Source organism: Lissotriton helveticus, chromosome 10 (assembly GCF_964261635.1).
Source record: "Lissotriton helveticus chromosome 10, aLisHel1.1, whole genome shotgun sequence".
NCBI classification, from domain to species: Eukaryota; Metazoa; Chordata; class Amphibia; order Caudata; family Salamandridae; genus Lissotriton; species Lissotriton helveticus.
This window is the reverse complement of record NC_136071.1, coordinates 1,114,130,427-1,114,153,380: the sequence shown is the minus strand read 5'-3', so window position 1 is coordinate 1,114,153,380 and position 22,954 is coordinate 1,114,130,427. Positions and strand designations below refer to the sequence as shown.

Here is a 22,954-nt window from a genome sequence, read left to right as displayed (position 1 = left end):
GCTAAAAACCCAGGGTTAAGAGAAGCCATTGAGATAGCGAAATCTGTAGAACACACAGCTAGGTGCATGTCACGGGTCTGACTGTCAAGAGACCTCTGAATATAAAGACTGGTGGTGCGCCACCCACCTTTCACCTTGCGTCTTGTCTCAACAGCCGCAGACATCTACGTGGCGTGAGGAAGAAGGAGACCCCGACACGGAATGGCCATCAGGCGTGAATGTATACGGCTCCTTTAAGGCCGACGGCTGGGATTGTGGAGTCACGCCCCTAGTGACGACAAAAGCAGGAAGCACGGCATCGAGGACGAACGGCGTTTCCCCCGCGGAGGAGATCGAGGAGGAGAGCAGCGCGGAACCAAGTCCAGGAAGAGAAGCAGACGGAAACGACAAGCCAGGAGGCCAACGGTCGGACGAGTCGCCCTGCCACGCGCCCACGGGAGGAGCGTGGCTTAAAGAGGTACGGGGCCGGGTCGCGGGTTGGGTTGGGAGGCGGAGACAGCCCCCGGTGTAACACTTCCTGCAACCAAACCCTTCCCTGAGCACGAGCACCTTCCGTCACTCCCGTTGTTAACTGGAGCACTTCACGGGGTTTGCGTGTCCCTCACTCCCGGTCCTTGTGTGTGTCCAACCAGAGTGCAGGCAGTAATTCGCCTTCTCTTGATTTCCTTTGTCTTTCCGGTACCACGTGGAATCCTGTTGTTGAGACGTATCAAGATAAAGACTTCCACGACCAGAAGGCACCGCGGCATTCAGCGATACCCAGAGACTAAAGACTACTTACCTGTTCATGAAGAAAACGTATATAACAATAAAGCCCTCCTTAAAACCTTTAATCAAAGCCCCAGTGTTTCTCTTTGAGCCTGCCCCTCCCACTCCAGTGGTCGAACCTCCAATCCTTCCTGAGCCCCCGGGACAATTGGTGTCAGAAGTGGGATTCACTTCATCATCCATCAGTGAGATCAAGATGGAGACCCTGATAGACCACCTCATAAAGGGGCAGGAGAAGTTAGAATGGGCCGTGGAGAACCAGCTGTCCATTGCACAAGCGGACCGAGAACTTTTTACTAAAACAATGACCGCACACGTAGAGGGTCTTAAGTCCATACCCTCTGTCCAACAGGCAGCCACGGGCGAAGGACGTGTACACACGCCACATCCGTCAGGAATGGCCCTACAAAAATATGTACCCGGTGAGGATCCTGACGCCTTTTTGGTAAACTTTGAAAGGGCGGCTCGGGCTATGAGCTGGCCCGAAGAAAAATGGCCGTTCTTTCTCGCCCCTCTCCTGACTGCCGAAGCCCAATCTGCATATCAAGCGGCGAATCCCCTGGGGACAACCCCTTATGCGACTATTAAAATGGTCATATTGGACCATCTAGGTTTGGACCAGGAGGCCTATAGAGTCCGCTTCCGCAAAGAGAAAGGGGTTCCTGGGGAAAACCCAAAAACATTGTTCTTCAGGCTAAAAATGGCGGCGGACAAATGGCTTCGCCCTGATGTATGTACAAAGGAAGAAATACTGAATAAAGTCTATGTAGAGCAGTTTATGGAGGCGTTACCATATGCGACCCAGCGTTGGCTCAAACAGCATGTTGGCCTGACAGTAGAACAAGCCATAGAGATGGCATCCCAATATGCCAGGGCCCAACCCAAGTCTATACCGTGGGAACCAGAAAAAACCTCCAAAGGTACTCCTACCATCAAAACGGACAAAAGGCCAAAACCAGTACTCGAGGCTCCCCGACCCTACAGACCTCCCGGTATGATGGTTCCTCCAACAAAAGGACCACAGTGTTTCGAATGTGGCGAGTGGGGCCACATCGCCAGGATGTGTCCCAAAAGGAAGAGCCATGAGGAACCCATGGAGGTGGGGTATCTGCCCCGGACTGTGATGTATTCGGCCGAAATGGGCAGCACGTTTTACGTGAGTATAAAGATGAATGGGTTCCAATTGAAAGCATTGTTAGACTCAGGGTGCAGGCAATCTGTGGTACAGTCCAGGTTCGTAACCCCGGATCAGATGAATCATAAGACTTCCGTGTATATCAGGTGCGTCCATGGGGACGTGAAGCCTTACCCCGTGGCCTCCATCACTCTCACACCGCAGGATAGGGACCCCTGTACTGTTAGCGTAGGGGTAGTTGATTCCCTGCCTGAAGATATGATCCTGGGGACCGACAATCCAGAATTCCTGTCCCTATTTAAGGAACACCTGTCCACAACCAGGAGTGGGGTGCATATACCATCCTACCTATCCCCCGAACCCTGGGTTATTGATCGCAGTTTCAGATTTGCTCAGGCTGAAGACAAATCCCTTTTCAACGCCTGGGAAATCGCCCATAGCTCAGACAATCAGACCGCTCCAGTATTTCCCCGCTTTTTGATCAAAAACGATTTGTTATACAGACAAGCCAACCAAGAAGCAGAAATGCAGCTATTGGTTCCCCAGTCTTTTAGAGAACAAGTGCTATTCTTTGCACATGCCCACTTGATGGCAGGACATGCCGGCAAGGAAAAAACCACTGACTGTATCCTGCGCAACTTCTATTGGCCGGGTATTTACAAAGATGTTCAAGAATTCTGTGCCCGGTGCGAGGTCTGTCAACGTAGAAACACACAGCGCCCTCCGGCTGCCCCCCTACAAAGGATGCCCTTAATTGGTGTCCCCTTCGAGCGAGTGGGCATGGATCTGATAGGGCCCCTACCAAAGACGGGGAGAGGCTTTCTATATGCATTGGTAATCGTGGACTATGCCACTCGGTTTGTTGAGGCTTTCCCCTTAAAGAACACTACCACGGCGGCCATCGCTGAAAAATTCGTGGAACTTTTCAGCAGGGTTGGTTTTCCTAAAGAAGTGTTGACCGACCAGGGGACTCCCTTCACCTCAAAATTAATGAAGGAGGTGTGTGCCTCACTGGACATAAAACACTTGAAAACCTCAGTGTATCATCCCCAAACCGATGGTTTGGTGGAAAGATACAACCAGACTCTGAAACAAACACTAAAGAAAATGCTGACGGCGGAAGGGCCCGCCTGGGATCGGCTCCTACCTATCGCCCTTTATGTGATAAGAGCACAAAAGCAAAGTAGCCTAGGGTGCTCATCGTTTGAGTTACTGTATGGGAGGATGCCCCGGAGTCTCCTAGACATCACTAAAGAGATGTGGGAAAACGAAACGTCCCAGGAGCAAAAATCCATGTTGGAATATACCTCTCAGCTCCGAACTAGACTTGGTAAATTAAGAGAACTCGCCTATACCTCTATGGAGCATCAACATGAGAGATACAAGAAATCTTATGACAAAGGGAAAAGATTAAGATCCCTGGACGTAGGAAAATGGGCTCTAGTGCTACTGCCGTCCATCAGTACTAAGAATAAACATGAGTGGCAAGGCCCATATCAGATCACGGAAAAAAATCGGAAACACTACGTATAGACTCCGGTTAACCCCTCACAAATCACAAATCTACCACATCAATCTCTTGAAAGAGTGGTTGGGACCCCTACCCCGGGTGGGACACTTCGTAGGGCAGATGGATGTCTCTACTCTAGAACAGTTGGTGGTGAACCCAGAGCTGACTCCCCAGGAAAAGCAGGAGTTAACAGAGTCTCTAACCCCGTATACAGCAGTGTTTTCCGACCTACCAGGAAGGACAGAGTTAGCAGAGCACTGCATCGAAACTCTTCCTGGCGAAGTGGTAAAACAAAGACCATATCGAATTCCCGCAGCAAGAAAAGAGATTGTACGGAAGGAAGTACAGGACATGCTCGACTTGGGCGTCATACGCCCTTCCCAGAGTCCTTGGTCATCCCCGATTGTTCTAATTCCTAAACCTGATGGCACTAAAAGGTTTTGTATGGACTTTCGGGCATTAAATGCTGTCTCGCATTTTGATACGTATCCGATTCCTCGAGTCGATGACTTGATTGAAAAAATTGGAGACGCCAAATTTATCACCACCATTGACCTCACGAAGGGGTATTGGCAGGTCCCCCTTCGGGAGGAAGATAGAAAAAAAACAGCGTTTGTAACGGATGAAGGTGCTTTTGAGTTCACCGTCCTGCCTTTCGGATTACACGGCGCCCCGGCAACATTTCAGCGCCTGATGAACAAAGTCTTACAACCCTATTCACACTTTAGTTCAGCTTACTTAGATGACATAGTCATTTACAGTCAGAACTGGAAGGAACATTTGAGACACTTACAAACCATTCTGGGAGCCCTACAAACAGCTGGACTACACATCAATGCAAGAAAATCGCGAGCAGCTTTTCAAAGTGTGAAATACCTGGGCTACGTGTTGGGTGAAGGTACCATCGCTCCCCAAAGCGAAAAAGTAAGAGCAATAGCAGCAGTCCCGTTCCCCAATAACAAAAGGGACCTTAGAGCCTTTCTTGGCCTGGTGGGTTATTACAGGCGCTTTATACCAGGCTTTGCAGAGTTGGCAGCCCCCTTAACCAATCTGCTCCGCAAAGACGTCAAGGCCAAGGAATTTAGTAACCCATCGAGAGAGGCCTCACAGGCTTTTCACCTTCTTAAGTCCACGATGACAACGGCTCCTGTTTTGATATCACCGGATCACAGCAAACCATTTGTGTTGTCCACGGACGCTTCTAATCAGGGGATAGGTGCGGTACTATCACAAGTCAAAGAAGGCGTTGAACATCCGATCCTATACGTCAGTAGGAAATTGTTCCCCAGGGAGTGCCGATACTCTACCATCGAAAAGGAGGCCTTGGCAATCAAATGGGCAATTGACAAATTAAAGTACTACCTGGAGGGCAAGCCCTTTGTTCTACATACAGACCACGCTCCCCTGAAGTGGATGCACCGAAATAGTAGCCACAACCCCCGGGTGTTACGATGGTTTCTGTCCTTACAACCCTATGCATTTACCGTGCAACATCGCAAAGGAAGAGACAATGCAAATGCAGACTTTTTATCCCGGGTGTTTCCTCTCCCCGATCGGGAGATGCCAGGGGGGGAGGTGTGTCACGGGTCTGACTGTCAAGAGACCTCTGAATATAAAGACTGGTGGTGCGCCACCCACCTTTCACCTTGCGTCTTGTCTCAACAGCCGCAGACATCTACGTGGCGTGAGGAAGAAGGAGACCCCGACACGGAATGGCCATCAGGCGTGAATGTATACGGCTCCTTTAAGGCCGACGGCTGGGATTGTGGAGTCACGCCCCTAGTGACGACAAAAGCAGGAAGCACGGCATCGAGGACGAACGGCGTTTCCCCCGCGGAGGAGATCGAGGAGGAGAGCAGCGCGGAACCAAGTCCAGGAAGAGAAGCAGACGGAAACGACAAGCCAGGAGGCCAACGGTCGGACGAGTCGCCCTGCCACGCGCCCACGGGAGGAGCGTGGCTTAAAGAGGTACGGGGCCGGGTCGCGGGTTGGGTTGGGAGGCGGAGACAGCCCCCGGTGTAACACTTCCTGCAACCAAACCCTTCCCTGAGCACGAGCACCTTCCGTCACTCCCGTTGTTAACTGGAGCACTTCACGGGGTTTGCGTGTCCCTCACTCCCGGTCCTTGTGTGTGTCCAACCAGAGTGCAGGCAGTAATTCGCCTTCTCTTGATTTCCTTTGTCTTTCCGGTACCACGTGGAATCCTGTTGTTGAGACGTATCAAGATAAAGACTTCCACGACCAGAAGGCACCGCGGCATTCAGCGATACCCAGAGACTAAAGACTACTTACCTGTTCATGAAGAAAACGTATATAACAATAAAGCCCTCCTTAAAACCTTTAATCAAAGCCCCAGTGTTTCTCTTTGAGCCTGCCCCTCCCACTCCAGTGGTCGAACCTCCAATCCTTCCTGAGCCCCCGGGACAGTGCATTAAGGAGATGAAGACCAATGAGGAGGGAGTAGCTACTATAAAGGAGGAAGAAGATGGTAATGAAGTATGTAAAGTCAGGTCCAAAGAAAATTACAGTGTGAGAGGAGATCAAAAGGAGAAAGGTCCCAAGTGTTACAGGTGTGGCAGCAACAACCATTTTGCAACCTTTTACCAGTGCCCTGCCAGGTTTGTTACGTGCAAAAAATGTAATAGAAGAGGGCATTTCGCCAGAGTATGCAGAGATGGTGAACAACAATCCAGAATAGATGGTAGAGGAATGGAGAAAAATGCAGCCAGAGAAGTTAAGTGCATAGAACCTAGGAGTAGGAAAATAATATTGCAAGTGAAAGATATTGATGGTACTGTAAATGCAATTTACCCCAAATGCGATGTTTTCCTTGATGGCCAATGTGTAGAAATGTATGCTGATTCATGCTCACCATATACCTTACTCAACCAAGATGATTTTGTGTCCATGAGAAATTGTGAAGTAAAACAGTTAAAAATGATGGCATTTCTCCTACAGGATACAACAAGGGTAGAATACCGTTAGTGGGCATGAAAAATGTTCATCTGCGCTTTAAAGACAGGGAAACCTATGGACCAGTGTATGTAGTCGAATCAGGGTCCAATTTACTGGGATGGGTCCAACAAAAGGAGCTGGGAATCATCCTAGATCCCAATAGTGCGGAGCAGGTTTTACTCACTGACAGGTCCAAGGGGGAAGGTAACTTATGTGATGAATTTGGGCTACTATTCAGGGATGAGCTTGGTTGTCTACATATGTTCCAACATAGGATCAAGTTGAAACATAATGCTAGACCAGTTATTCACAAACTACGCCCTGTTCCCCTAAAGATGAAAGTACCACTAGAAGAGGAGTTGCGCAAACTTTGTGATCTGGATATAATCCAACCTGTGACCTGTACTGAATGGTTGGCCCCAATTGTCATCGCAGCCAAGGCCAGTGGAGAGGGAATTCGTCTCTGTGTGGACTTGCGCAGCCTCAACGACAATATATGGGTGGAGAGACATCCTTTGCCGATAATCAATGAGATGCTGAGTACCATGGGTCCCGCAAAATATTTTAGTGTGATCGACCTCTCAATGGCTTATCACCAAATTGAACTCCATCCTGAATCAAGGCCCCTCACAGCGTTCATCACCCCAGTTGGAGCATTCATGTTCAAACGTATGCCCTTTGGCCTTGCGTCTGCAGCTGCCATCTTCCAGAAAGCTATGCAGAAAATACTGGAAGGAATAAAGAACACCATGTGTTTCCAGGACAACATCCTTGTGTATGGACAAACCGAAGATGAACACGATGGGGGCGCAAGACAGGTTTTCAGCAGACTTATGGAGGCTGGTCTGACTGTGAAAAAGGAGAAATGCAAAATAAAAGTGAGGGAGGTGGAGTACCTAGGCCACAAGATCACCGAAGATGGATTCAGACCAAAAGGCAGTTTAATTCAAGCTGTGATGGAAGCACCTAGTCCCAAGAACAAAGAGGAACTAAGGGCCTTCTTAGGACTCTTAGAGTATATGTCAAAATACGTGGACAACTTTGCAGCCAAGTGTGAACCAATGAGGGAATTGATGAAGAAAAACAAGGATTTCCAATGGAACAAGGAGCATGATGCTGTGGTCAAGTCTCTTAAAGAGGAATTGGTAACCTCCCCAGCATTAGGAACTTTTGATTCATCTAAAAAAAACATTCTTACAACGGATGCTTCTAACAAGGGCTTAGGAGCAACACTCATTCAAAAAGATGGGAAAGAAGAGAGAATCATTGCGTTTGCATCCCGGAGTCTAACTAACCCAGAGCGGAACTACTCCGTCATTGAAAGGGAGGCCCTGGCCTGTTTCTGGGCTGTCAGACATTTCAAGTTCTTCTTGTGGGGTTTAAGGTTCTCCATCCGTACCAATCATAAACCCCTCACTTTCATTTTCACTGTGAAGGGATTAGAGAATTGTACTCCTCGCATCAGCAGGTGGATCTTAGGGCTGGAACATTATAATTTCCAGGTGGAATACGTTCCAGGAAAAGGAAAATAAGATTGCGGATTTCCTGTCAAGGTCACCTCTACCGGAGTTGGAAGAAAAAGAAGAAGACCTGGGCAGTCCTATCCTAATGACAGAAACACCTGCTATCACGGAAGAGGAATGGAAGAAAGAGGCCAATGATGACAAACAAATAGATGAACTGAAGAAGTACATGGAAAACGGATGGCCAAAGAAAAAGAGTGAACTTGAAGTTAGCATTGAAGAGTTTTGGGAAGTGAGAAATGAGCTGAGTTTCATAAAAGGCAGATTATGTCATAATCACAGAGTGATTCCTCCCAAAGGCCTCAGGAAGAAGGTCATTGACTTGGCACACGAAGGTCACCTAGGGCGCAGCCCTACTAAAGCCAGAGTCCGGTCCAGTTTCTGGTTTCCCAAGATGGATGCCATGGTAGAACAAGCTGTTAAGGATTGTGAGGCGTGCGCAAAAAGCGACAAGTCAAAAACTATACATAAAGCACCGTTATCTCCAGTGGAAGTACCCATCAAACCATGGAACAAGCTGGCCATAGACATTATCGGGCCTATGCAAGAACTAGGGGAGAAGAGAAGATTCATGCTAGTGTTAATTGATTACACAACCCATTGGATCAAACAGAAGTTTGTCCACTCTGTCACCACAAAGGCTGTAATTGAGTTTTTGGATGGAATATTTGTGGAAGAGGGCATTCCAGTGTCTTTAGTAACAGATAACGGAGTACAATTTTGCTCGGAAGAGATGCATACGTTCCTCCAGAGTTTGAACATCAAACATGAGACCACCGCCCTATACTGCCCCAAAGCCAACGGGTTAGTCGAACGAGCTAACAGAATCATAAAGGAACACATCCAATTGGCGGCAACCAACGGGCATGACATAGAGGTGTCCCTTAGAAGGTATTTGTGGGCGTATCACACCTCCCCGAACAAGGTCACTGGTATCTCACCCTTTGTAGCACTGCGTGGGCGTGAACCATGCACCAAGTTAAATCCTGGTTGGCTAAGTGGGGGCGAACCCAGGGTGGCTGACCAGGAGGCAAGTGCAGAGAGAGTCCTACTCCACCAGGATAAGTACAAACGGTGGTATGACAATAAGCACGGGGTGAAAGATTCTAAGTGGGAGGTAGGTGATAGAGTACAAGTGAAGAGGAACACTAAAGTGGGAGCAACCCGAAGTAAATATTACATGCCCTGTAGAATTGTTAAAGTGCTCAGGAATGTGGTTCAACTTGAGAATGGCCAATGGTGGAGCTTTGACAAAATTGTACGTGCACACGAGTAAAGCTCTGTTTATATTCTTCCCCTCTTTATGATGCTCATGTACCGCCCTATTCCCAAGGGGAATTCTTGTTCCTTCTATTATCACCCTATAGGGAGGAGATGTGTTGTAATTAATCTTCTCTAATGGTATGTCCCTCCACCCCTTTTCCCTTTGACCCTGTTGGTATGCTCCACCCTGAAGCTTGCGATGGAATGTTGAGACACTCTCCAGTGAGGAGAGTGGATGGTTAATAAATAGACCTGTTTCACCTTCACTGGTATCTGGATCTTATTTACAACAGTTTTGCTATCAGTGAAAATCCACTAATCCATTGTCGACAGTAACCTACCATTCCTAAGAACATTCTCAATTGTCTTTGTGTTTTTGGGGGCTGCATTCCTTGTATCATTTTGATTCTTTCTACAGTGACTTGCCTAATTCCTTTAGCAATTTTATGACCTAAGTATTGTACTTCATTCTGACAGAATTGTAATTTTCATGCAGACACTTTATGTCCCTCTTCTGCCAAATGATTCAATAATGCAACAGTGTCTGATACACATGCATCCTTTGTTTTTGATGCCACTAATAGGTCATCAATACATTGAACTAACACAGAGTCCCCAGGCATATTCAAGCTTTCTAATGACTTCTTTAATAATTGATTAAAGATAGATGGACTCTCAGTATAACCCTGAGGGATTCAACACCATGCTAAAACACGGTCTCCGAACCGAAATGCAAAAATTGGCTCGCTTTCAGGATGTAATGGAACAGTAAAGAACGCATTACATAAATCAATGACGGTATACCATTCTGCATCATGTGGAATTTGATATAGAATCACTGCTGGATTTGGTACAATTGGACAACATGGAACAACAATCTTATTAATTTCCCTAAGATCCTGTACTATCCTAAACGTTCCATTAGGCTTTTTCAATCCCATTATCGGCGAATTACAAGGACTGCTTTCTATTGCTCTTAAAATGCCTTATTCGATCATTTTGTTTATCACTGGGGTTATTCCTTCAATTGTTTCTGCTGTCGTTTTATATTGTGGAATATTTGGATAACTCACTCCTTCTTTTACAGCAACTTTTACTGGGTCTACACCTTTCATTAATCCAATATCTTCTCCTGTAAAATCCCACACTTGTTCTTTGACTACCTCTTTCAATTCACCAGGTAACTTTTCTCGATCAAACACAGGGAACATTTAATTATTTTCTGATTCTATCAGCGACATGGTCATTTTGTACAGACTATCTTCGTCTGGGGTTTGTAGTTCTATTCCATCTGGTGAACAGTATATGGCATAGTTCATTTTACATAAAATATCTCTGCCTAATAGGTTGATGGGACTACTGTCACACACCACAAATCGGTGCATGTCATTGAAATTTCCAATTTCTACTTCAACTGGTTTTGTTAGGGATGTTTTAATTTGTCTATTAGCTACACCTACAACTTGGATATGTTCTCCAGAGAGAGGAAGATTTTGAACTTCTACTGATCTGACAGTAGACCGGGTAGCACCTGTGTCCACTAGGAAAGTCACATCTACATCATTCACCTTTCTATTCACAAAAGGACCAGATTGATCTACCTCTAGAGTGGCGCCAAGTACGCACTCTTCTCCCTCTCTCACGCACCGTCAGAAACTGTCATCCGACTCACTCCCATCTTCCTTTAACCAATATTGCGGACTCACATTTACTCTAGGTGATCTGATTACCTGCCCGCCTCCGCAGAATTCTGTCTCTGTAGTGTATCTCTGCAGATTTACACTGTGTGGAAGTGGTGGTTGTGGCACCTGGCTTTGTTGAGTAACTACCTGCTGCTGTGGCGATGGCTGTTGAATTACCTCATTCTGCACCTGCAGATTCAATGATGTATTTTCGGTATTCTCCAATGCCCTATCCTGCCGCAATTATGACAAGGATACTTTTTCTTAAGTTCATCCAAATTTCCTACTAATTTAGGTTTAGTCAAATTTCCTTTCATTTTTATTTGACTTCCTTCTGTAGTTTTTTTTTTCCAATTGAGCCACTTGATGCTCAGCTACCTTCACTTGTGCCCACATGGCTTTTTCTTTTAGCTTTCTTTGTTTTACTTCAATTTCATCACTGCAGTATTTTGCATGTCCCAATACCTCATCTACAGAACATGATTGCCAACCCATCAAATTATGTTTAATTATGTCTCCTATTTCTGGTCTTAATCCAAACACAAAACGATACACAAAATGACTCATATCCTTTTCATTCAACTCCTCATATCCACTATACTGTTTAAACACTAACAACAGTCTCTCATAAAACGCATGTACTGATTCTTTTGGTTCTTGTAAAGTCCTGTCAATCTTTACCCAATCTGTTTCTTTCGGTGGAATCTTATTTTTCAGAAAAACTATTACATGTTCATACTTTCGCAATACTTCCGGTGAAGGAGCACCTGTCACTTTGTCTCGTGGATATTCAGTTTTTGGCCAATTTACTGTTATTTTGCATTCAGACCATAAATCTGCTGGTAAAACTATGTCAAACAATCCATCTAAATCTTCCCATAGTACTTTTGAAACTTTTACAAATCGATCCACCTGTCAATACCATTTTACTGTTTTTTCTCTCAATCTGGGGAAATCATTAGTAAATGATAGTATGTCCTGTCTAGTCCAAGGGACATGTACATATCCTCCTCCCGGTATTTCTCTCAATGGGAATTCATTCACTACTTGCTCTTTTGCTCTTACTGGGAATGCTAATGTGGCTTTATCACTGCCTTCTTCCTTTTTCTTTGTCCATTTTACTTTCCACTTATCCACATCTCCCCATCTTCTCAACAATACAATCAGGTCTTTTATTTGGGTTAATCTTCCTGCAGTATTCATATTCTCAATGTCCTTTTCAGTAAAGTCTACTCTATAAGGTTTCTGTAAGGTTTTATTCTTTACAAAATTTACATTTAACTCACTTGCTAGTCCTTCTAATTGGTCATGCATAGATTTTGCTTTCCAAGTAATGCTTTCACACATGAACATCAGTTCATCGTCTTGGTATGTTTTAAGCCTATCTGTTCCAATCGTTCCAATTATTAATTCTTCCAAGTCAATTTTCAATCTAGCCACATCTAATACTTTAGGTTCATTTTCTTTTACATTTAGAGTTTTTATCCAATCACTTAATTCCTGTTTGGTTGGTCCTACTGGGGTCTGTGATAAATCAATTTTTTCCATACTCTTTTCAGGAGTCACAGAGTCAGATTCCGCACCCATTGGAAACTTATACGGTAAGCTTTGATTACAAGTTAAGTCAAGCGGTGTTATACGACTTGTATGCCTAACCTCGGACAATTCTGGATAAACCTTTTCTCTTACTTTTTGTAAGCTTTGATTCAAAGGAATCGTTAAAGATGGTTCTTTTATTTTCTGATTTTCAAACACTGGAATTACAGGACCTATTGTTACTGGGACAGTTACAGCTTCAATGTTTTTAGTGAGTTCCTGTATCTTTTCAGTTAATTCATTTGTAGAACGTATGTACTCAGAAGTACTCGGTTGTTCTTCAATTTGTCTTTCTACTCTAGTCATACTCCTTCTGGTTTCCTCATTTTGTTTAGGGGTACCGGTAAATCTAGTTTCTATTAACGGGGTATTTGATTCATATCTCATTTCTACTCTTTCAGGAAGGTCTCTAAAATTTGAAAATCGTTTTGGAGTTTCAGCAAACCTATCCTCCATTGGTGGAGCATTTGGGGTTGTATTTATAGAACTCGGTTGATAAGGTGGTGGTCTTCTATTTAATATCTCCTCCAGCACTGTATCCTCTGATTCACAATCCTCATACCCTTTTCCTCCTGTCTCCACATTATTCCTTTTCTCCATGCATTTTCGTCCTACCATCTCATCAACCATTCTAACCGGATACATCCCATCACACATATCAGCATTTCTCCACCTCTGCATTCTACTTTCATGAGTCTCTTTCCAAAATCCACGAAATCTACCTCTTGGTCCTCTGTAGTCTTCCAACCTTTCTCGCTCTAATTCATGCATCTCATCTTCCCACTCAACTAGTGCTTCAAATTGAGTTGGTCTAGGTCTCGGTTCAAGTTTCATAATTTGTTCTCCCAAATTTCGTAACACTGCAAGGCTAAAGGATCCTACTTCTGGAAATGCTAATGCACCATCATTCTTGGTATATCTAGCCCAATTTTCTAGTCATATGGATGTATGATAGCCATATTTTGTCATCATATACGAAGCAGGCGTTTTAGGCGGAGGGAGTAATTTTCCCTCTCTTGTTACTATCGCCGTGTCCTTTTTGAATAGATTTTTCAGTTTCTTAAACCATGAAGGTTTTTCCTTCTCTTCTCCGTAATAAAACTCAATTTTCTGATGAATTCCGGACTTTCAAAACAATTGCGCACCCTTCTGTAAACTGCTTCGTAACACCAACCTATCACAGCACGGTACACACTATCAATACCACTTAGAACAAGATACGTTTCCTTAGTGCTCAACCAATAATCTCGCTGTTTCGTCTGATGCACCAATGAGCTCTAACCCTGTCTTGGACACGCGGACCAATCCCGGCGCAATACCTTTGACGTCAACCCTGCTCCGGTTTCTGAAGCTTCAACTGACCCCTCCTTTACAAAAATTATCGGCAATTCGTATTTACACTTTTATACAACTAAATCTGTTAGTAACTAAATAAAACAACTCCATTCATCTGTTTCGCTAAAACCAAAGTGATAGTTTTCCTCATTCGTACAAGTACTCTGTATTTCCAGTAGACAGTGCTTACCTCTTCTCTACCACAGAATTTTAGATTCGCCGATAAAGTAGCACATCCCTCTACTTTACCCTTCTCTCAAGCTCAGGTTAAGCTTTACTACTCTCCCAGCAGTAAGCTTTAAATCAGGATACACAATGATCCCTGTACTTTAAGGTTAAGATTTTATAGACTGCCCTTGCTATACATTTATCCTTTCACGCGTAATGTTCCCTAAACCTGTGATATACGACGATACCACTACTTTGAAACAGACCATGTGATGTGCGACTTCACTTGCCACTCTTCCTCTGCCTGCAGACAGAGTGACCAGCTTCCCACACTTTCCGGAAGCCTTTTCCAAGACTACATATAACGTAATACAAACTCAACAGGTGTTAGTCATTAAATTCTATAGATCAAAATTCTGGAACATTGCCTTATACATCTTATCCTAGTTAATCTATAGCAACCTATGCTCTGCTACCAAGTATATAACTGATGCAGTGCTACTCCAGAAATTTCATTAAAACCTCTCACTTATTCCCTGAAGAAATTCAATCACACATTTACTCATCAGTGGGACCCATAACACTGCGAGTCACTTTCATACACACTTGCCCTTTTTCAAGGATTCAGTGAAAATCAAATAGGAGAGCGACTGGATCATAGCGGAGTGTCTAAATTAAATACTAATATTTATAATATATACATCTTCAGTTTAATCCTTTACCATTCATTTACGTGAAAATCTATTCAGACACACCACCATTATTTTGTCAATGGAACTGCTAGTAAAAATTAACTAAAGGATAAACAAGACCAGCTTAATTCTCCATTTATTTAATTTTTATTCTAAAGCGAAAATCTTCTAGCATGACCTTTATTTACTCAGCTTCATTTTATTCATTTTTAGTAAAACGTCCTAGAGAAATAGGAATTAAATTCAAAACATTTATATTTATTTAGATTAATAGTTCAGGAAATAAACAAATTATTATCATAGTCTCAGGAGACAGATATTAGCATAGGACAGAATAATTCCCTAAAGTCACCTTTCTATTCTCTCTAAATGTTCACCTCTAATAATGACTCCGTACCCATTCAAGAAAATTAAAGTTCAGAAAGGTTCCAAGTTTTTACGCCTCAGGAAAGGTTCAGCAATCCTGCAGCATGTCGGGATGCAAAATGAAAATCAGGAAAGGAGAGTTTTTTCATAAGTCCAAACGTACTCTTTTATACATTTTTTCACTAACTAATCTATCTAAATTTTGAAACACTTGGGGTCTTCAACTGTTCTGATTGATCAAAACAAGGGGTGGATGAGCATAACCGCATCATTTTATTGTTCCGATTCTGCACGATCATCAAATATGAAAGTGGTCTTTGTTTTAGCTTATGTCCATTTCACTTGTGTCCTTAATTAGTTATTTTCGCATTTCTTCCCATGTACACGATGCAGAAGTTTAATTTTGTTGGCATTCAGTCAGGTCTTCAGGGCACATTGTCCTTGACCCATTCTGCACAGGCACAGGCAGCACGCGTTCGTTTTAGGCTTAGTCGCGCATGCGTAGTGCACTTCAATCTCGGAGTCACAGAATACATCCATTTTAATTTAGGCAGGATGGGCCAGAACGGGAACTATTATAGAAACATCGCGGCGTGGCTAGCTGTGCTGCGAGATGGCCGCCATCTGAGCGAACTCCGCCGACTGGGGGAATAATCCTTTATTTTCCTACACAAAATTAGCTTCTTCTGCCGTGTGGTAACTCTTAATCGTTGGGGAAGAGGAATGTGCACGCACTAGTGAAATAACGATAGAAAATGAGGTCTGCTAGACGTCATACCGTGGACGGCAGAGACAGACCGGGAGCAGCTGCGGAAGTGGACGCCGAAGGCCACTGCTTAGCTGCCAAACTCGAGCCCGGGGAAGATATTGGAGCCAGAGGCCGCGCCTAAGTGAAGCTGTGAAACGCAGACACGAATGCTTGGCGGACCGCAGAACCCGCTGCACGTGAACCGAAAAGGGCAAGTATAAATCGGATGCGTGAGAAAGGCTCAGACAGTTTGTGAAGAATTGCTGAAAGCTGCCACTGCGCAAGCGCTGGGCTTTCAATAACATGCCGGCGCCCCGGGGATCTGAATCCTGAAAGCGGATTCCGAGTAGCGAGCTGTGTCTGTTGGTAGGAGGTGAGATTGGAAGTCAAATTCCAGTAGAAGCTGTGATTGAGGGGGAAAGTCGACAGCGGACGGAAGGTGGTTAATTAAATCGGCCGACATGCAGTAAAACGCATGAGGGAGCAGTATCGCGCTGCGATTGTTTACAGATACCATCAAAAACCCTGCGGAAAGAGGCGAAGGATTGTCGTGGCTGGTGTCGGCTCCAAAGGTGAGTAAGGTGTGGATGTAAGTATGCGGAAACGGCCTATCTCTGCCTCGACTTAAGATAGCACTGCTGGTCTGCATTGAAAGTAAATAAAGTGACTCCTGCCGCTGGAGAGGTGGCACAAGTGACACTGGCTAGTGAGAGATTCAGAGATGGTCGTGCCCTGTCCCCGGCCATGAGGTAGACATACAGTGGTTGAATAAAGAGAGTTGCGACAAAGATTGAAACTGCGCTTACAACATATAGCGTGAACACGACGCTGCTGAGTGGGACGCAGAGTGTGGCAGCCCAAAGGGAATAAAGTTGGTGATTTTGACTTGTGGTTGGTAATATCTGCTGTGGGGAGTGACGCAACACGGTGAACGCTAGTGGTGGTATTGGAAACTCATAAGATCCTTACTTACCTCACATGTGACAGTACTCCAGATAACGTAAATTGCTCAGGGACACCCTTTTGTGGAGCCGTTATTGGTAAACAGGCGTTCAACCAGGCAAAACGAGACAGATGCTGGAGCGCAGGGTGGAGTGGAGATGGATGTACACACTGGAACGAGGGACGATGATGTGAGGGCCCGCTAGAGTATAGATTCCAAGTTGGATACGCTGACACAGCAACTAGACACAGTGAAAACTCAGGTTTTGGTACATGAGACGAGGTTGGATGGTCTAGAAAACCGACAGGTGGAGTTCCATGAGTTTCAGACGGACACTAAGGAGCAACTGCTTCATATGGACAAGCTGCTGAGAGTCATACGTGAGAAGAATGATGATTTAGAAGCTTGTTCTCGTAGAAGCAATCTGCGCGTGACGGGCATACCGGAGACGACAGCAATGTCCAAAATGGAAACCTATATGTCAGATCTCCTACACGAGCTATTCGATCCAGACCTCTCAATGGTGTTCATTGTGGAGAGGGCGCACAGGACACTTGGCCCGAAGCCGCCAGTGGGGAGCACACCACGTCCCATATTGATAAAACTGTTGAATTACCAAGATAGAGACACAATACTAAGGCTGGCTCGAGAGAAAGGTCAAATCACGCATCAGGGCAAGATTATCTCTTTTTACCCAGATTTTACCCCAATGGTACAAGCGGCGAGGAGAGAATTCCTACCGGCCAAGTGCCTCCTATTACAAGCGAAAAGCCCGTACTCCCTGCTGTATTCGGCGAAACTGAAGGTGTCTCATGACGGCAAAGCGCACTATTTCACGGACGCAAAGTTGGCGCTGAAGTTTGCAAAACATATCGCTGGAAAGGGAGCCAAGAAAACTGGAGCTGCGGATTGGTCCGAATTCGGCAGGCTAAGTGACAATGACTGAATTAATATGTCGCATTCATGGCTAAAATACATGTATATTTGTTAAGGCTGCTTTTAGCTGTCTGATAAGTTGGGTTAAATTACTATACCTTGAGGCAGGCCGTGAGAGCCGCTGACCGAATAAACGTGTTGCACTATTCTTCCTCAAAGACTGTCCCTGCCTAGTACTAGTTACAGTCACAACTCTAATACCAATTGGTAAGCACTGGCTGTAAACCCCCGGTCACCCTGCGAAAGTGGGGGAGTAGGCCGGTCTACCCTTGCCCCCCTGAGAAGGTTCCCTGAAAGCTGTTGATGTTGCAAAAGTTACGCACGGTGGGTTACACTACAGCCTAATTGGGGGGTTGGTTTGGGAGGGGGGTGGTATAGGTTGTGGGATTTTGTTTTAGTTAAGCCAAAATGTCAAGATCATGCACATAGCAAAGTAGCTATGCAGATTCGATGGTGTAAGCACAAGAGACTTAACATTCCAGGTGCTTTAATGCTATGACCTCCAACGGTAAAACTTTGAACATTGTCACTTGGAATGCAAGAGGTTTGAATGATGGCAGAAAAGCAAGGTTAGTTCATGCATATTTAGTAAGACATAATATAGATATTTGTTTTCTACAGGAAACACATCTGAATGTAACGCCCTCACCAAGACTTAAACATAGCAGATGGGGTGAAGTGTATTCAGCAATTTACTCTAACTATGCAAGAGGAGTCGCTATCCTTATTAAGAGAGGCTCTGATTGGAAATGTAACTATACAAATGTCGATCCAGAAGGTCGTTCGATATTATTGAATGGGAGGTTGGGAGGGGAAGAGGTGACGTTCGCTGCAGTATATGGGCTGAATACAGACTCCCCTGAGTTTTTCCAACAGTTGTGGTCCAAGATCAGAGCAATAGGTTGCCAAACCGTGATCTGGGGAGGAGATTTTAATGCAGTGCATTCAGATGAGGCTGATAGGAACGGCACAACTAGATCGCTACACCCACAGACGCACATAGCCTTGCACGATATCATGTTAGATGGGGGGCTGCTGGACATATGGAGGAACAGACACCCAGAACTACGGGAGGGGACGTGTATATCCACTCCACATCAGTCCTGGTCCAGGTTAGATTTTTGGCTCGTATCAAGAAACGTTGCAACCTGGACGATAGAGGCAGCACATATGGCGCGTTCATTATCTGATCATGCACCTTGCATCCTTCGTTTAGCTTTGCCAAGAACCCCCTTCACGAGCCTTTACCTGGAGACTGCCCCAGAACGCTTTGCTGGATGAAGCATTCAAAGAAGAGGTCCGGAAGGACATAGAGCAGTACTTTGAAACAAATGAGGGTTCGGTAATGACTGCGGCTACACTTTGGGACGCCTTTAAAGTCGTCATACGTGGACAGTGTATAGCGAGACAGGCTGGGGTGCTGAAGGCCATTAGGGGAACGTTGGCTAGGTTAGAAAAAGAGATCAAAGATTTAGAGAACCAGATGTTCCTGCGTACTGACCTTAAGACAGCTGGCCTTTTAAAAACCAAATTGCTAGAGTTTGAGGAAGAGGCGGACAGGGAGGTGAAGTTTCTTGGCAAGTATACAGAAGCCCGACGCTATGGGGAGGGGGATAGGCCGGGACGCAGTCTTGGGAATATGATTAGACCAATGACAGGGGCCGCGTTTGTGCATGAGATTACCAATAAAGCGGATGAGACAATCAGAGGTCAGGAGGAGTTTCAGGATTTCTATTCCAATCTGTATAAAACTACTGGAGTGGCTGATCCAGATAACATGTCAGAATTTTTAGATTCCATTGCTCTAGCATGGTTCAATAATATCCACAGATTGTACATGGATCTACCCATAACGAAAGAAGATGTGGTGCAAGTGATTAAGAGCGTACCTTTAAATAAAGCTCCGGGCCCAGATGGTCTAACAACTGCCTTCTACAAGGCATACGCTGGGGAGTTGGCTCCCAAACTAATGGCGGTTTATGAGGAGGAACTAGAGACGGAAATATTTCCTCAATCAATGAGGGAGGCTATGATTATCACACTATTGAAACCTGAGAAGGCTGAAAACGAGCTAGATTCCTACAGGCCGCTATCTTTGATTAATGTTGATGTCAAAATATATGCCAAATTACTGGCAAATCGTCTCCAACCAATGTTACCAATGATTGCATTACCTGACCAATCGGATTTTATCCCTGGGAGATCGACGTCGCATAATTTAAGGACGTTGTTCTCAGTCATTCACTACCTACATCCTAGTGTTCAAGCTGCTGCAATATTCCTTGATGCCACTAAGGCATTTGACTCCTTAGAGTGGTCATATCTGTTTTTGGTCATCCAACGCATGGGATTTAGCCCCTTATTTATTAAGAGAATAAAACTGCTGTATGAGGCGCAATGAGCCAGGGTCCGGGTGAATGGCATGGTGTCGGGTCCTTTCTGAATATCGAGAGGTACGAGACAGGGATGCCCATGTCACCATTGTTATTTGCTATAGCTATGGAGCCCTTAGCTGCACGGATACGGCAGCACCATACTGCCAGAGGAATAGGGTTCAGCGCGCGTAATCTTCTGATCTCTTTATACGCAGATGACGTTACACTTTATATTCTTGACCCGGAGGTGATTCTAGATCCAGTGCTGCAGGAATTTATAAGATTTGAGGGGTTTTCAGGTATTTCTATAAACTGGTCTAAATCTGTAATGTTTCCACTGACTGATAACACGAAGGAGGTCTGCTCTGAATTCCCCCTTCGATGGGAGGCTACTGAAGTGAAATATTTGGGTGTGTGGCTAAGCCGTAACCTTCAAGACATATGGACGCTGAACTTCGGGAGAGCTTATGCATGGTTAGAAGGAAAAGTGGCTCTTTGGTCTACGCTGCCTCTATCTGTAGCGGGTATGGTGGCATTGGCGAAGATGATCATATTGCCTAAGTTTCTTTATCTGTTTGTGAATGTGTCTATACCACTTACTAAACATGTTTTGCACTGCTGCATACACAGCTGTTGTCCTTAGTGTGGGCAGGAAGACAGGCCAGAGTGTCCTGGGATCTCTTGACTCTTCCCCTGAAGCAGGGAGGACTGGGGGCTCCGGATATGCAGCTTTATGCATTATGCACACAAGCGCAATTCCTCCATTTGTGGATACATGAGACTCCATTTCAGCCCCATGTTGCGGTGGAGAGAGATGCGGTGGCACCAACACCGCTAGCTGTGGCACTATATCGCACTGTAAGTAGGCCAGATGAGGATGTGGATACAGCCGGGACGTTATGTTGGGCATGGCGAGAGATGCAGAAGCGAGCAGGGGTGAGGACGCTTTATGCGCCATCAATGATTCTGGAAAATAATCCTATGCTAACATGCATGACGCAGGGTGTGGATAAGACCCTCATGACTGGGCTAAAACTGACTACCTTTGCTGACCTTTACCCAGAGGAAGTCTTAAGGCCCCCCCCCGCTAGATACGGACGAGGGTGTTGTGCCATTTGCAGAAAAATGTTTATACCACCAAATACGCACTGCGTGTTGTGCGATACATGTAGAGTTCCCAGATGCACCCCAAATTATGTAACCACTGGAACATGTACTTAAATCACAGTCGGACAAAAAGCTGATTACGAGGCTTTACACGCTTATGCAGTCCTCTTATCCAGTTGTACGGCCTAAATCTATGGTGCTTTGGAATGAGGAATTAAGCCCGCAGATAACTGAAGAGCAGTGGGAATATTGCTGTGGCCAATTAACAGACTTGCCCCCTAACTACCGCTTGCGATTGATTCACTTCAAGTTCTTACATAGATATTACCGAACTCCGATTAGTTTGCATCGCATGAAGTTGAGGGAAGATGCTAGGTGTTGGAGATGTGGCTGTGATCGAGCTACCTTTCTTCACATGGCATGGGACTGCCCGCACTTGCATAATTACTGGAGCAAGATATTTGATGCCGTAAATAGGATAATTGGCAGAGTTGACCAACCATCCCCACTGCTGGGTATTTTGGGATATGTGCGTGACACAGTGCCCAAGAGGTGTAAATTGCATGCTCTGTTACTGCTATACGCTCGTAGGCAAGTTGCTATGCGCTGGGGTAGAAGGCGTGTGCCAGAATATAAGGTTTGGTTGCTGGATGTGTCCTATGGGCACACTCAATTGAAACTCTTTTGGGAGCAGATGCCGTCCACATCCCGCCCAAGGGATATATGGGAACCATTCCTAGAGTGGTCACGGGCAGCTGAAGACCAGGAGTCACGAGATTTGGATTGCACTGGGGGGCAGACAAGTGAGTAATTGGAACAAGTTAGCGAACATGGACTGTGGATGTGATTAAGTTACGATGTTGGGGTAATGGATCATGTTTATTACTATATGTGTGAAGTAAGTGTACTATGTAATGATCTGTAACAGTGAGGATATGCTGACCTTGATAGTTGTACTTCTGCTGATGCATGTTGTTTATGTAATTGCAAAGTGCCCGAAAGTTTGCTGGGTAGGAATTTTGCTGTTTAACACTGAAGCGGACACTGGGATGCGAAATGCTATGTTATTATTGCTCACTTGTCAAATAGATATGTTCTGACTGGCTACGAGTTGGCACATTGTGCCTTTGTTTTGCTTTATGTTTTGAAAACTAATAAAAACAAATTTAAAAAACTATTATAGAAACAAACACAATTAAACGTTAATTGTTGAAATGTAACCCTTCTGTTTACCTCCCACTATACTAAGGTATCCCTGTTAGTTGTTACCTAGCAGATAAAGCAACATATATGCGTGGTTTACTCACCATTCTTTATTTGTTATGCCACAATTAGACAGACAAAAGCACATTTATGCCGATTTTGATTAGGTTATGGCAGTTGCGTTAGTTACAGATATAACAATATCACTTAATTAGTCAATTATGGTTTGCAACATAAGCAAATTAGTTTCCCACTTGTACTCGTGTGTGTGTGTATTCTATTCTATGTTGGTTAATTTTCAAAACCACACAATTAGTTCATGTTACTGTTATGAAGAAATAACTTCGCTCCATCAGTTACCATGTAAACAAACTTACTGCATCCATCTATATACTCTAAAAATGTTGAAGAAAATTCTGCAATTTATCCCGGCAGAATTGCAGAAAACAGTGGTGGCAGCCTTAGTGCTATCCAAACTAGACTATTGCAATGGATTGCTGGTTGGAGCAAATAAATCTGTAATAACAAAACTGCAGGTTCTTCAGAACTCCATCGCCAGATGGCTCTTTGGTCTGTCCAAATATTCATCTGCCAAACAGGCCTTAAACACCGTGCACTGGCTGCCGATTGAGAAGCGAATTAGGTTTAA

General features: G+C 44.8%; 2 protein-coding genes across 2 annotated transcripts in view; both read left to right on the top strand.

Annotated features, from left to right (window-relative positions):
• The window catches only part of ATP2C1 (ATPase secretory pathway Ca2+ transporting 1), a 912,406-nt gene that overhangs the window by 20,273 nt on the left and 869,179 nt on the right, over nucleotides 1–22,954 (top strand). The gene's annotated exons all lie outside the window — the stretch shown is intronic.
• On the top strand, nucleotides 168–5,759 carry LOC144785636 (uncharacterized). Its single transcript, XM_078664440.1, has 2 exons — nucleotides 168–1,924; nucleotides 5,079–5,759. Exons 1-2 carry the CDS (start codon nucleotides 788–790, stop codon nucleotides 5,433–5,435), a joined length of 1,494 nt encoding a protein of 497 aa, XP_078520566.1. The 5' UTR covers nucleotides 168–787; the 3' UTR covers nucleotides 5,436–5,759.

What these genes read in the sequence shown, in the direction of transcription:
- LOC144785636 (XM_078664440.1), top strand. Translation starts at nt 788, where the DNA reads ATGAAGAAAACGTATATAACAATAAAGCCCTCCTTAAAACCTTTAATC. An exon ending in AAATGGGCAGCACGTTTTAC is followed by an intron (nt 1,925 to 5,078) that starts GTGAGTATAAAG and finishes TTGTCTCAACAG; the next exon opens with CCGCAGACATCTACGTGGCG.